General features: G+C 37.0%; 1 protein-coding gene across 8 annotated transcripts in view; it reads left to right on the top strand.

The window, feature by feature from the left end:
- Positions 1-15,929, top strand: part of TLE4 (TLE family member 4, transcriptional corepressor) — a 133,150-nt gene that overhangs the window by 65,454 nt on the left and 51,767 nt on the right. For 4 of the 8 annotated variants that reach the window (XM_080912833.1, XM_080912835.1, XM_080912837.1 and 1 more), the window contains 2 exons: positions 3,861-4,065; positions 5,337-5,353. In XM_080912833.1, the coding sequence (XP_080768959.1) occupies positions 3,861-4,065; positions 5,337-5,353 (222 nt within the window). The remainder of the gene's footprint in view (positions 1-3,860; positions 4,066-5,336; positions 5,354-15,929) is intronic. The other 4 variants (XM_080912834.1, XM_080912836.1, XM_080912838.1 and 1 more) reach the window with 1 other exon arrangement.

The following is a 15,929-nucleotide window of genomic DNA, read 5'->3' on the forward strand; positions in this document are numbered from 1 at the left end:
ATTCCTGGGGCACTTTGTGGGAGCTATTCTACTGTTGGCAGCTAGTCAGGTCCTGGTGACCAACTAGTTGGGAACCTTTGACTTCAAAAAGGAAAATCCCCCCCTTTTACTAATAGGCAACATATAAAAAATATTTCCTGTAAAATTGATCTCCAGTCTTTCTGAAGAAATAGCCAGTAAGATGCAATTAAAAGGATTGATTGCACCTTGCTGCTAGGTATCAGTCATAATTACTGGTTGTTTTTCAGAATGAAATTATCTGGATGGGGTATTTACTTGAGCTTAAAGTTTGCTGTTTATTTTAATGTTTATTTCTTTGAATAGCCAGTTAACAGAAACAGGCATAATTTATTCTTTATTATTGAGATAATTTATTCTTTTCTATTTCACTGCCCCCATTCCTTAATCATAGTCTTTCCCATTAACTCCTTTTACCCCACTCTGTTTCCCACTAATCCCCTGCCCCACCTCTGATTTGTTTGTTTTTAGTATATTTTAGTGAAATAAGGCATACAAATAAAGGTATGACCTAATTAAAAAAATATTGTAAAGAAGTTTTCTAAGATTTTTTTTTTTTTGGTTCGGTCTCACGGGTTTTTGTTATGATCGAAAATACATTTATTGTTAAATTGGTTTTACAGTTTATGTCTTTTTCTTTGTTTTTGTTTTCCTTTATTGGGAGCTATTTTAAAGTTGTTTTTTATTATTATTATTATTATTATTATTATTATTATTATTATTATTATTATTATTGTTATTATTATTCAGCTTGTTGAGTTCTATTTTCCATAGCAGTAATTTATCTTGAATTACTTTGATAATAAATCTATGTCAGCATTCTATGTCCATAGTGTCCTTCCTTTAATCTTTGAAAGGAGAGGATGAAGTAGGAAACCTTTACAGCTTTGCAGTAAGCACTGGTGGGCAGAGATGAAAGGGTTGTGGACTCATGGCTTTGCAAGGTAGTCATGGGTAGTAGCTGCAGAAAGCCTGCTCCTTTCCACACATTCTGCTTTGCCGAGGAGAAGGCATAATACAGATTCTTTTTAACATTTAACTCTTGAATTTAATTTGATATTTAATCTATTAAAAACTTTTTTTTAATGAAGGAAAGTGTTAGAGTTAAATTTTTGGCATAATGGGTGTTATTTAAAGAAGATGTGGAGGTGGGCAGCACTTAAACAGTTGGCTGGGATTTCAGCAGATTCCCTGGCTGCTGTATAGTAGTGCAGAATCAAACTGATACTAGTTTTATGGAAGGTCTTGAGTGCTAAGAAATCTGAACTGCTCTTACTTGGGGAGTGGATATTGTTTTGAAAATCGTGGGATATTTTTCCAAGAGGCATTTTATTAGAGTAGTATCAAGGCTGAAAACTCCTTTTGGTTCCCTACTGTATTAGGGTCAGTCTTGTCCTTGGAAAGTACACATAAAGGAGGGAAGATATATAAGGCCCCTGTTCGAACTATTCTGAGGGAAAGTAGACCAAACAGGGCACCCAAAAAGCTTACAGTGGCTCCCATGTACAGTGATACAGACTGGGACATATTTTTTGTTCTTGAAAATGTCCTAGTTGAATGGAAAAATAAGACAGTTAAAGCTTTTTTTAAGTTTTTGTTTTTTTAATATTTACTATCTTCAGAGTAAACAACAATATACTGGTATCACTGAATTTATCATTTAGGCTGAGACTTTCTTTTTACCATGAATTATGATACAAATATTCTTGAGCATATCAGATAATGTGCAAATGCTTCTGTGTCTGAAAGTTCGATGTCTTATAGAAACTCCTTCAGTCAGAAAAGAAATTCTCAGGTGGTTGTAGTTCCTTGACAGTTGAATTTAAAGGTGTAAGCAGCTATCATTCCAAACTATATATATGGAAATATTAGTGGAATTTGAAGGAAAAAGAAAATTGAAACAATTTAACAATAAGTTGAATTAGATTTAAGGTAAATTTAATATGTATTTACTTAAATTCTTGTATTCATCATGTATTTAATTTTCTACATATTTAGAAAATGTAATTTTGCATGCATACTTTTGGTCACAACTAAATAATATTAGAGGATTATGGAGATGATTTAGGCCACTCCAATGAGGAACACATTGTGATGGGTGTACAATATCTGTATATAGAGAGATAGATGTATATCAGCTAGATATATTTATGTGTGTACATTTATATTCTATATTATGATATATACTATACATTGTATATAATATATATGAAATAGATGTATACATACCTATCTCTGTACTGCTGAGTACATTTTTGTTGTTTATGTTTTTAAGGCTGATAACTCTGCATTGAGTAGCCAATAAGGGTTGCTGCTCCCAGGGTTCATGTCCCCAAGGAAGAGACGTCTGATTTAAAACCTGTAGCTAGAAAAGCTTTTATGTGCATGGAGTATGAGGCTAGGCTGACGGAATGTCTGAGTTCTGCTTCCATTTTCCATTCCTTGTATACTTGTCTCCATTATTTCAGTTTTACTTGCTATGTGCTAAGTGTGTGAGCCAGAAGGTAGATGAAGGTCAGCAAAAAAAAGGAACTGATTAATGATATACTTTAGTCACATACAGGACGGCTCACAGGAGAGGAAGAAGAAAGTCATTTGAAGAGGATAAAATTTTTTTGAAATATTGAAAAGGCTATTTAAACTTTTTATTTTGCAAATAATTTTCTTTTTCGAAAACTAGTGAGATCTTGCTAAGAAAATTATAGAAGTTCCTTGTCTATAAATTTAGCATAAAACTGTTTTATTATAAAGCAGTAATTAATATTTAGTGAGTGTAAATATTAGTCTTAGATTTATCCAGCAATTGTTCTGATAGAATTTTGTTAGCAGGATTTGAGTTGAAGAGATTCCTGTTTAAGGGTGTATTTAACTCAGCATCCTCCCTTGTCTTCTTGCCAATTCAGCAAACCTCCCCATAGTGGTTCCTGTAGTCAGGCTTGATTCAGTCTCTGCTGAGGTCAAGCACTCCCATTCCAACCTCTTAAGGGCTTTCTCTATGTGTTGCCAGTGTGCTGGCAAAAATGACTTTAAACTCTTGTCAGCGTAGTTACTGGTGCATGCATCACGGTCCCACTCAAATAAACCTGTCACAACACAAAGTCAGCTGCTAGAGAAGAGTACAAGGGCAGGCCTCTAGCTTTTCATTCGAGCATCACTAAACGTGCACAGAGTGCCCAATTATTTCAGCATTATTGAGCAAGCCTACAGGAGAACCCAAGCCTTGCTACATTGGATTTTCTTTAGTAATTTGCTCAAGTGCCGCTGAGGACACTTAAAGGGCTTAAAAAACTGTGGCTGCAACCAGCTTCCTTTTCTGGGTTGTTAATTCAGGTTTTCTCTTTCAAATTAACTCTCCCTGCATGCTGTGCAGTCGTTCTGGGACAACTGTTTAACACTAATTTTCTCGATTTTCAGCTTTTCTTGTTCAACATCACTGCTTTAACAGTCATTCACATATACATTTTGATTAGAAATACATGATAGCTGGACCTTTGCCTTTTGTTCTAGAACAAAATACAGAGGCTTTGTTAAAGAACATTCAGCTATTAAAAGGCAGTTAAATAGTTTACCATTTTTAAAATCTAGGTTATTTACCCTACATATTAAAGCAACAACAAAACCCCTAGATTTTGGAAGAAAAGTAATACATCAGTTATCCATCTCTCCTTCCTCCCCTTCCCCTCTCCCAACTTTAAAAATGACTTGGGATGAGGGTAACTCCTTCTTGTGTACAAGATTGTTTTCATTATCTATTTATACCTATTTTTTTTTTTTTTGTTTTTTGTTTTTTTTTGTGGGCTATACAAGGGACAAATTCAATATCTGTGTCTAATTTTTCACAGCAGCAACAACTCCAAGCTCAACATTTATCACATGGACATGGTCTGCCTGTGCCTCTGACACCACACCCTTCAGGGCTTCAGCCCCCAGCCATTCCCCCCATCGGTAGCAGTGCAGGACTTCTGGCTCTCTCCAGTGCACTAGGAGGTCAGTCTCACCTCCCAATTAAGGATGAGAAAAAGCACCATGACAACGATCACCAAAGAGGTGAGTGAGCATCTGGGGATCAGTGTGGCATTATCTATCTTCTAGGGATAGATTCCAGACGCCATCATTTTCTTTCTCTGAATGTTATTTTGCCAGTATCTAAATAAAAGGATTTCAACTGAAAGGCAGATTAATTATTAGAAGGAGTCATTTGCCACATGGGGCCCTAGTGGTTGCCTAAAAGGCAAAGAGCTATTTGCAGATTTTGCCACCCCATGCCCTCTTTTACCTTGACTCTCCTGGTGATAGAAGCCAGGGACCTTATACATCTAGTCAAAGGTCCTACTGTTGGGCTACATTTCCAGTTCTTCAGATTCCTTGCTTCCAAAGTTTAAGTCAGTAGTGAAATCCTGTTTTAAATTACATGTAGCCTTAAAAGTCAGCTTTGACCAGATAGTTGGAGAGGAAACCTTAATTTAATAAATGAAAGCTTATATATATATTTGACCAAGTCAGTTCTTATTAATAAATCAGAAGAATCTATAGAGCATAGTAAGAATTCCAATTGTCTTATTGAGATGATTCAATTCAAGCTTATTAAATTTGTTGTTCTAAATACCTTTTTGACTTATTGCTATTCAGAAACATGAGATTAACAGATTCTTTTTAATAATAATTACTGAGGAAGTTCATTGTGTTCTCATGATTGGTCTCATTTCTCTTCTAAATGAAGATGCTGGTTCAGAGGCATTTTAATGTTCCTGTGTGTTTGTGCAGTGCTTACTGCATAATTTTCAATAGGTAACATGAATGAAAAAGAAATTTTTCCACCATTCCTTTATGATAATTTATGCAGCATACGGGTGGTTTGTTGGCTTGAAAGGGTGTGGCTTGTAATAACAGTGTCCTATCTCTGCTCTTTCAGTATCATTACCCAAGTTTAGAGCATGGGCAGAATGTTCATATTACATAGAGATAATTTTATCTACTGTGATGTTAGGAATATTGCAATATTTGTTTTAGAGTTATCTTAATGCCACGGGACAGAGTTGACTCATGATTATAAACTCCTAAGTGGAAAAGTCAATAAGATATACATAAATAAGAATGACTAACTTTGGCTCATTTGAAATTGTGTCAGAGGTGAGCCAGTGCTTTGTGAATCTTGTTAGAATAATATTAATAATTAACTTTACAGTAAAGTTGACATCTGTTCAATGTATTATTTAGCAGGATCAGGTTTGATAACTGCGATTTTATGTAAACTAATTAGCACTTTTCTTTTTTTCTTGCCACTATGTCTGCTTGTCTTGCTGCTGTTCTGCTTACAGACAGAGACTCCATCAAGGTAGGACTCAAAAGAATGAAGACAAAAAGAGTGTAAAGGGATTCTGAATAATGGGAATAAATCTAATAATGGGTTCTTTGAGATTGAGAGACCAGTATGGACGATATTTACCAGATGTGGTCAGCTTAGTCAAGTAGTCGTTTTGAACAATGCTCATATTTCCTGAGGATCAGATTTGTCGAACGTGGTTGATTAATAAACTAGATTGCTCATATTAGGCAAAAATGTAACTGCTGTAAGATACTGCAGCGAAGTAAATGTATTAATATTTATCAGAGAACAAGCAAGGCTTTAATTATCTGTTTGGGCTGGATATGTAGTGTAGGCTCAGTGGGAGAGCTTCTGCTTGGTATGTGTGAGGCCCTAAGCTCATGCTCAGCCTGAAGGGAAGGAAACAAAAACCTTTCTTAAGACTTTCTTTTCTTTTCTTTTGATATTTTCTTTATTTACATTGCAAATGTTATTCACATTTCTGGTTTTCCCTCTGGAATCCCCCTTTCCTACACCCTTGCCCCTGCCTCTATGAAAATGTTCCCCCAGCCACCCACCCACTCCCTTCCATCTCCCTGCCCTGGCCTTCCCCTACACTGGGGCACTGAGCCTTCACAGGACCAAGGGCCTCTCCTCTCCTTGATACCCAATAAGGCCATCCTCTGCTAAATGTGTATCTGGAGCCATGGTACCCTCCATGTGTACTCTTTGGTTGGTGGTTTATTCTCTGGAAGCTCTAGGGGGGGTCTGGTTGGTTGATGTTGTTGTTCTTCCCATGGGGTGGAAAACTCCTTCTGCTCCTTCAGTACTTTTTCTAACTACTCCATTGGGGACTCTGTTTTCTGTTTGTAATATTTGGGTTTGTAGTGTGGCACGTAATTCTTTTGAAATTAAGTCTGTTTCACCTGCCTTCAGTGTTTCATGGTATGCAAACAAAATACATAGGCTGTCTTGCAGGAAATGAATAAACTATTAATGTGTTTCAATCACCTTTGAGTCAGGTCCAGTTAAATATGCCATGTGAATGCACAGTTGTGTAGCACATATCATCAGAATTATCCACCAGTATTACCCATCAGAAGTAACCTAGTTCTGGGTCACTAGACCAAAGTATAGATACTGTCGTTTTGAGTTTTAAATAATTAAATGTTGTGGCTCATAGGTTGTGGTTCTCAACCTTTCTAATGCTGCCTGCTTTTAATAACAGTTGCTCATGTTGTGGTGACTCCCAACCATAAAATTATTTCTGTTGCTACTCCATAACTCTAATTACGCTGTTATGAATCATAATATACCCATCTGTGGGTTTTTGTGGTCTTAGGTGATCCCTATGAAAGTATGTTTGAACCTTTTGTTATTTAGATCTTTTGCAGTTTTTTTTATGAACTATATATGAAACTAAAGTTTTTTTTCCCCAGATACAGTTCTTTGCTTTGACCATGAATAGTTCTTTACTCCTTGACCTTTTGAAAATTAAAATTGTTTTCATAGTCCTTAAAAAGTAGACATTCAGTATTGAGTATATCCACTTTACCCTTTAAGAATCTTTGAATTCGAAAGGGCATTTGCAATCCCAAACAATTGCCAACAATTAGAAATACACACATTAAATGTTAATTATATATTTGCAGTTGTATATTATTTTGCTGTATACTATTCACATCAGTACCTGCATTAAAAATTTCTTAGAGTGTAATTATATGTTCTCCACATGTACATTAGAAGTAATAAGTAAATTAGGTAGTCAGGATCAGCTGAGAGGAACTCTGGAGAAGCCTGTCTGAGACTGTAATATAAACACTCCCTGGTGACTTAAGATGAATACATTTCTTCAGGAAGGCCAGTGGACTAAACAAAAGACTCCTCTCCAGCCTCATTCACAGATGATTGTGAAAATATTTACACACCACTGTACACTTTCTGATATTTACATTTCATATGACCCCACACAAGAAAGAATAAGATATATATTTTTTAATCATCTATAGTCAGAGTGAGCCTGGACATGTCAGAATAGCCAGAAGCCAGAAAAAGGTTCTAAGGAAATAAGTTGATGTTTTACTCTGCTTTCTTGTGAATGACAGTTACAAGTCTATGCTTGAAGTGTGCTGTGTGTGGTCTGGGATTGTCCTGTAGGTTTTCAAGGTGAAATACTTGGCTAATTTTTTTAAAAACAAGTTTTTGTGATGCTCCAGATATGGCTGCCAATTCTGTTGAGCATCCTTATCCTTGTGTAAGGAGTTCCTGGTTAAGAGAGGCAGTTTATGATTGTTGGCTGATGTGTGACTGGGGGTGGTTTGTAGCAGCCAGTTATTCAGTTGTCTGCTAGTTGGGCTAGGATGAAATCATTCATCCACAATAATTCTCCTTAACATTTAACAGGTAATGAATGTGACATAAATTTCCTCCTTGCTCTAAATTTTCCCCTTTCCTCTTTTAATCTGAAAACAGGCAGCTCTTGTACTCTAAATAATAAGTAATTTTTGGCCATCTGTCAAAAGGAAATTTCAATACAAATTTAAATTAATGGTGCCTGAAAATTTTATAGCTCCTCTAAAAGCCTGTAATGTGTAGAAAAGTCGGAGTCGGCTGGTAGTAATTAGTGTTGCACATAATGAGGATGTGGGCAGTGTTACAGAACTTCATTGTAACATTTGATATGGTAGCAAAGTTTTGATTTATACAAAGTTATAGGTGGGTTTAATTGTGAGAGACACTCTTAAAAAATGTTTTCTTGATTCCACCAATTATTAAACAGGGCAGATTTGAGAACAGCTTATAAAACAGACATTTAGGCTCACTGTAAAGATTCAAGTAATTAAGGTGCTTTTTCTTGAGAAAGCAAAAAGAGCAATCATTTACTGATTTGTTAGGTCTTTGCCTCCTTTTCCTTTCCCCTCTCTGAAGTTTCTGTCCTACTAAATCACATGCTGTTGGCTTTATTGATCCAGACTTCTTTAGCTCCAGTAGCCGAGTTCATTCTTAAGCCTGTTATTTGCAGACTTCCATCTGAAGTTTTTTGACATTGATAGAGAATGTAAATATGGATCTAAAGGAGAAAGCACTGTAGGGAGTCCTAGAATCAATTTACTTGGTGATGAGAAACTAAAACATTGTGTACAGTAGTACTGTTGAAATAAGGGGCCATCACACCTGCCACCTTTCTTATTTGTCTTGGCTGTCTGCTGACTGTGGCCAGTAGTAAGCCCCACATGTGAGGCCTGAAAATTGCAAGGAAACAGCTGCTTGAGGTATTTGTTCATGAGGAGGTGAACAAGTGCCCCAAGCCATTCAGGTCTTATATCACTCTCTAGTTTTTAACTGACTGAAATGGGGTTAACAACTTAGAACAACCACCACCAAACTGCCTAACTTTAAAAAAAAAACAAAACAAAACAAAACAAAACCCTAAGGTAAGAAATTACTCTCATTACTGTCCCTACATCCAGTGTCTACATACTCTAGGCATCAAAGTTAAGGTCAATTGAAACAAATAGGTAAACTCTCAATTAGGGAATGTTGATCAGCTCCATGATTTCTTCCAAGATGCTAATATTGAACATATTTTCATTAAAATTCTTTTATTTGTATACATAGTCTTGTGATTTCTCTTGAACATAGCATTTTTTTTTTGTATCAAAACTGAAGGGTTTGCCATTTTTTTAATCTGTAAAATATAGCAGAAGTAAAAATAATTGTTTCCTATAAGTGGTAAAGATTTTATTTTTGTTACTTTGTCAAAATATCTTGCCCAAAATGCTGCATGCCTTCATAGAATATGGTCTTTCTCAGTGAGTTGTACATTGTCCAATTATCTCAAATCTCCACATCCATTCCAGATGCTGAATGCAGTATTTGCTTGTATTCTTACAAATTCCATCAATGTTGAGCTTATATTCTATACTGTAATAAGTACAGATATTGCACTTAATTTTAAGGTTTAGACGATTTTTCACACTAAACGCTTTTCTGTGTGTATGCATATTAAGCTTTTATCCTATGAGAGTTCTTTGCTTTTGCTTAAAGGATTTTATGGTAATGTCCTCAAGTTGTGTGTAAGGCAGTGCTTATTTATTCTGCTCCATCTGCATGTTAGTTGCTTATTCTGCACAGATGACTAAAATATCATATGTTTCTGTTTACTTTCCCAGTTAGTCACTGTTGGCAGTAAAGGTTTATCACTGGAAAATTAGAAGAAGGGTTTTATGTTCATACCCAGGTATATGATTCAGGCCAGGACAGCCCTGTTGCCTCATTAGCAGGGTGTTACAGGTGAGAGTGGCTTTTGAGCCTGAATTAGCAGAATGATTACTTCTATTTGCCACTTCACTTCGCACATTAAGATTTAATGACCAGAGTTCTGTTCCGGGATCTGTAACCTGCATAAGCTTGCACCAACCCTTCCCTCTCCCAAATAAGCACACCTATTTTTCCTGTCTCAAAGGACTGTCTGTTTAAGAGGCATGTGTTTTGAACATGTTTAACTCTTTGAAATGTCCTATGTGAGAGGAAGTACTGAAGAAGCTTGAGGAAATGGCCAGGAGAGGGGTAGCCATATGTCTCGGGCAGTTTTGTTCTTCATAGGACAATATGGATGTTAGACTTTCTGGGAAGGCATGGCAGGGCAGTTTGCATTACTGTAAATTTTAGAGAGGCACACTGTTTTGTTTTCTTCTGTGTATGGTACTTGGTTTGTTTTCCCCCCTTTGGTTTGCTTTGGCTGTCCTAGAATTTGTTCTGTCAACCAGGCTGCCTCTGCCTCCCTAGTGCTGGGATTAAAGGCATGAACTACCACCACCGCCTTGTTTTTCTTAAAGGCATAAAAGAATAGAAAGTGACCTTTGAAAGGGAGGAATAGAAGACACTACTAAGGAGTAGCTAAAGAACTAAATAAGACTAGCAGTGGTAGACATGCCCTTTTACCTGTTTTTCTTCAGTAGTCTGTAATCTGAAGAAAAGTTATCTAAACAGAAAATATCATTTGGCTTTCTGGCTTCCCTGTAGCCACACCTACTCTATTCTCAAAACCGTTTCTTCAAACCTAGAAAAAAAAATTGCGGGTAGGATCCCCTGAGTCCCCAACTAACTTCTTCGATGTCTTTGAAGACACCTCCATCTTGCACATTGAGATCCTACTTATAGGTGTCACTTGAGAAAGCAGGTGTGATGCTCACCCCATTGCATATCTTAGGAAAGAGTTAGTGTTGTGAAGTCCCTGCCCATGTCATACTGCCAGTGCCATCTTCAAAAGGAAAGCTCTTTGCAACTTAAGTCTTATATTTTGTGTTAAAAATTAGAAACATACTACATTGTACAGAGAAATCTTATCCACATAGCCTTTATATTTAAAAAAAAACAGTAGTGTTCAGTCATGTTTTTATGAAGTCCTTTCTTTCACTGAAGCATCTTCAGGCAGATTATAGATAACATGAATCTGGCCCTTGGAGAGAAGATACACAGTCATCTAAATAATATTTTTTTAAAAGATTTGTTTTATTCTTAGGTATATTTATGTGTTGAAGACTGGATATGCACATGACCTATAGGTCAGAAAAGAGCATTATACCACCTTTGAGCTGGAGTTACATTTGGTTGTGAACCATCTGATGTGGCTGCTGGGAATGGAACTCTGATCTGTGTTCTCAACTGAGCCCTCTCCACTCCATTGGACATTTTTAAGATAACCATAATATGTTTTATTGCTTAAAAATAATTAACATGCCTATTATTAGATATGCAATATTGATCATCAATAGAGCTTTATTTGTGTTTTTGTGTCTACACAATTACATAGTAATTGAACTTGTAAGTATTCACAAAATTCATTGTGAATCTTGATTCTATTAGAATCTTGAAATATGATTCTAATAGAATTTATTTATTCTTCTTGTGATAACTCTTAAGCCTTTCTTCATCTAAAAGGATTCCCCTTCTAATTTTCTTCTAATGAAACTGTACACTTTTTAATTGCCGATTTTCACCTGAATGTATGCAACTGAATGTATGTGTATGACCTACATTTATACACCTTGTTCCCACAATAGCCAGAAGGAAGGCATCAGGTCCTCTGGACTTGGACTTAGAGGCTGTTGTGAACCACATGTGATATGGGTGCTGGGAACTAAACCAGTCCCTCTGTAAGAGTAGCAGTCACTCTTAACAGTTGAGCTATCTCTCCATCTCCTCAAGGATAGCCCAGGCTGGCCTTGAATTCATGGTTCTCTTGCCTCTGCTCTCCAGCAGGTCCTATCAGTGTTCACCACCACACCTAGCTACATCTATGTTGTATTTGCATGCACATATGTGTTCCATGGCATGTGTGTGGATACCAGAGGTCAGTTTTCATATGGTTCTTTTTTTTTTTTCCCCTACTGTGTGGGTCCCAGGCCTTGAACTCAAGAGGTCATTAGGCTTAGTGACAGGTAACTTTACCAACTGGACCTGGTTTAATTATAATGCCCTTCTCAAACCAAACTTTGAGGGTTCTTCCTTCCTTCCTTCCTTCCTTCCTTCCTTCCTTTCTTCCTTCCTTCCTTCCTTCCTTCCTTCCTTTCTCTTTTCCTTTTCTCTCTCATTGCCTCATAGATTAAATTCTCTCAATATCCTAAATATTTAGTGGGAGAGAACTTTGTAGTGTTCTTGGGAAACATTTATTTAATGTTTTCTTAAAATCCTATAGAATTCTAGTTTACATTAAACATATATTAAAATATACTTTAAGTTAACCAATACTTGATTTGGAAAGTAGATTTATATTTCCAATATATAGTAGTCTATATTATAAAAAACACAATTGGAACTCTATTATTGATTATCAGTATTGCATTTTCCCTGTTTTAGTGTTTGTGCTGTCAAAGCAAGCACAAATTTGAACTCCTCTTACTTTTTATAGCATTCATTTTTTTCCATCCCCACATGTACATGCAAATGATACACTGTATTTTTTGTGTCCTTCTCCAGTCATAAGTAAAAGAGGCTTTCCTGTTATATTTAAATAAGGAAGCATATGGAAACATCTAGAATGTGAACTAGTTTCTAGGATGCCAAAGCCAGGTGCTTGGATAAGTCTCTTTTTTTAGTACCGGGTAAATTGTTTGTCATGTCACTTAACCTCCCTGCATCTCAGATCTGTACCTCTGGGTACATTTGGAATGTAGTTGTTATATCTTGTTCAGGGCCATCCTAGAAATGAATTTGGAAATGAAAATCCTAAAGTATAGGACATATTGCATAATTGAGCAGTGAAATTGGCCATGTCATTAACCAAATTACACATTGGTAATTGTAATTCTTCTGGGGGTGGGTTGCTATAAGGGTTGTTTAATATAGTGCCTGCAATTTTCTAAAATATAATAGTACTTGAAATGTCTTAGCATTGTTGTTTTGTGATTCTTGTAAAGGCATTTTTTTTTTGCTATGAATTTTATTGTTAACAGTTACCTTATCAAAGACCCATCAGGAACTTTAGTTCTGTTGGTTTATGATGCACTAATTTGTGCAGTATTAATTGATCCCTGCCTCCAGGCATGTAAGCTGTGTGAAATGTAACAGGTGCCCTAATTCCAGAAAATGTGTTGTAATTGTTTGTTTGTGGAACAGATGAATGAATGTGTGTAGGGCACAGCTGGGCCTCAGGTGGAGAGCATGAGTGGATTAATGACGTGACGGGAGTCACGCTTGCTTTGCTGCGCTTGCCTCCACGATTGCTGAAGCAGAACAAATATTAATTAACAGGGTAGGCTGGTTGTCAGATCTGCCTTCCCTAGCTGATTTTGCAAAGGTAGTTTAATTCTTTTCCTCCTTAAACCAACAGTTACTAGACATTTTCATCTTGATGCTTATTATCTCTAATTTTCTTAATTAGAATGAATTTTTCTTTTGAAAAAATACTATACAATAAATTTATATTTAATGTTTAAAAATATTTCAGAGGAGCCTAAGATTGAAATGTTAATACTTGGCACTTGAATTTCAAAGGCATTTGTTTCTCAAAGTATACATAATTTTTTTCAAAAGAATTATTATTTACTATCTTTTCTGTTAAAAATACTCATCTATTTTGGGGTGAATGAAACACAAAGATGACCTAGAAGGACTTCTATTACAGAAACTCCTTCTTTGGAGTTTCTGTAATAATCACCACTTTTCATCCTTCATAGTTTGGTCTGTGGTGTGGTGTGAAATAATTCAGATATCTTCTGGCTTAGCTAGTTCTCTGCATATGGGCACCAGTAACAAGGGTCGTCGGCACTGTAACTTTGGACATGAAGAGTCTGTCATACCTGACCATTCCCATGCAATCGTCTGACAAAGCCGAAGAGAATTAGTAGGCTGGTGAATAACTGAGAGGAAGTTTGCTGAGGTCTAAGTGGTACAAGTTTTTGGTTTAAATAAACTTGCTGCTTTTCATTGAAATAAAATCAGTTCAGGATTGATACTGCTTATTCAGACAATGCAAGTCAAACTAAGTGTTAGAAGCACTTAATATTCCAAATATTAAGGATCATTTGTCAGGTTGGTGTAAGTTTGCTAGGCAATTCAGTCATCAGAATTTACTTGTGTGTTTCCTGTTTCTACATTTAATAAGATGTAGTACCAGGAATCTACTTAAGTCCCCTCTCTTGTGTTTCTGACTTCAGCAATGCTTGTTTGATATTTTTCATTGGTGGTCAGTACCACTCTGAGGTTGGTGGCTGTGCCTTGGTTTATGCCACTAGAGACTAGAGCAATCTGTTCCTCTTCTTTCTTCACACTGCTTAATATTCCATCCCCTGTGTACCTAACAAATGCTCCTGAAAACCTTGTGTGTTCCTTAGCTCAGTCTTTACTGACCTTCGGGCAGTGAGATGGACATACAGATCCTCAGGTGGTCTTGTAAGTGAGATTTCAGAATGTGGATAGGGTAGGTGTGAAGAATCCTTCCCCATGGAAGTGGATCCATTATGTAATTGCATCATATCCTGAAGGATTCTTCAATTTTCTTCTTTAATTTGGTACTTTTTTGAGTCCCTCATGGTCCAGACCTGAAGGAGAAGAGAGCCATTGAGGGCAGAGTAAACAAGCTTTGGATGTCACCCTTAGAAAACCTACTCTGGCAGTCTAGTAACCTCACTTTGTATTTATTCCTCCTTAGGATAATCTTAATTATTCTTGAAATTTGTGAAAATTCTGTTTAGCTTTTTAAAAAAACTTCTGTTTTTTTGAGTGACATTTGCCCCTTTGAAAAACAAAATAAAATTGGAAATGCTAATGTTTTGAGCCAGCTAAGGAGGGAAATAAAAAAATGTCACCATGGTAACAAAGCTGCTTTCTAGATGGTTTCCTAAGATATGCCTGAACTAGAGGCAGATGTCTGATTTGAGAATCTTGCCTCCTTCAATGTAAACAAATAACTTCTGGGCAGGTGTTGGAAATAATATGGAAATCCTATTAAGGGGCCCTGGGTTCCTGTCAGTCAGGAAGCCTGTGCCACAAAAGGGCTGGTTGTCACATAAAGGAGCAGAGTAAATTCTCATTAGGCTTGAGCTTTTCCCAGGAAATGATTGTCTCCTTGTGTTTTTTCTCCTGTGAATCTGAATGTAAGCTGTTGCTTCTATTGATCTATTCACTGGCTTTATTTTATTTTTTTTTTTCTTCATTACAGATCTTCCCTGTCCCTGCCAGCCCATATTATCCACTTTACCCAATACTTCCCTTTAGATTAACACTTGATCTGTTCCACTGCCCTGGGAGTTGTGACATTTGTGATTTTAACCTCCCAGCCTGGAGTTGGGGGTGTGGAGGATCCTGAAGGAGGAAGTGGAGCTTGCTCCCTGGGTCTGCTCAACAAAAAGCCAGGCTAATTGGATGATGGACTCAGTGCTCAGGGCTGCTTGGAACCAGCTCTGTAAGCACCAGCTGTAAACACTCACCTTATATACATATACTTGAAGTTATATTTTCATGAATTAAGCAATATTTGAATTATGAAGCAGCACTGCCCAGTATTGTAGCCACATGAAGCTGTTTTAAACTTAATTAGTTAAAATAAAAATATAAAACCCAGTTTTTTTAGTTGCACTGGTCACATTTGAAGTGCCCAGTGGCCATAACAGGGGAGACCCAGAATATACAACATTGCAGGAAGCTCCCTTAACCCTGAAGGGGTGGCCTGATTAGGCTTCCTGATTCTGCTATTCCATCTGGCTGAAGCAGATTGCTAATATTTAAAGACATGGTCTCCCTGGATGTATGGAAAGTATGGGCCATGCTAGACCTGGTAGTGGAGGCCTCTAATTCTTGTCTCTGGGGAGACTTAGGAGGTTCACTCCATTCAAGGCTAGCCTGAGGAACTTAATTGGACTTTCTCAAAATAGAAAGTAAAAGGTAGGCTGGGCTGGGCTGGAGCTGCTGTGATAGATAATACTTACTTGCCCGGCAGGTTTGAGGGCTTTCAGGACAGAACTGAGGGAGAAAAGGGGAGGAGCCAGGTATGCAGAAGGCAGACCAGAGGATGGGCAAAGGGCTTTGTGTGTTTGGCTTTAGTGGTCAGTGTTGGTGTGGTGGGCTGCACTAATATGGTGATCTCCAAACTGGTATAGTATTT

The sequence above is a fragment of the Micromys minutus genome, assembly GCF_963924665.1.
Source record: "Micromys minutus genome assembly, chromosome: 2".
In the NCBI taxonomy this organism is placed as follows: Eukaryota; Metazoa; Chordata; class Mammalia; order Rodentia; family Muridae; genus Micromys; species Micromys minutus.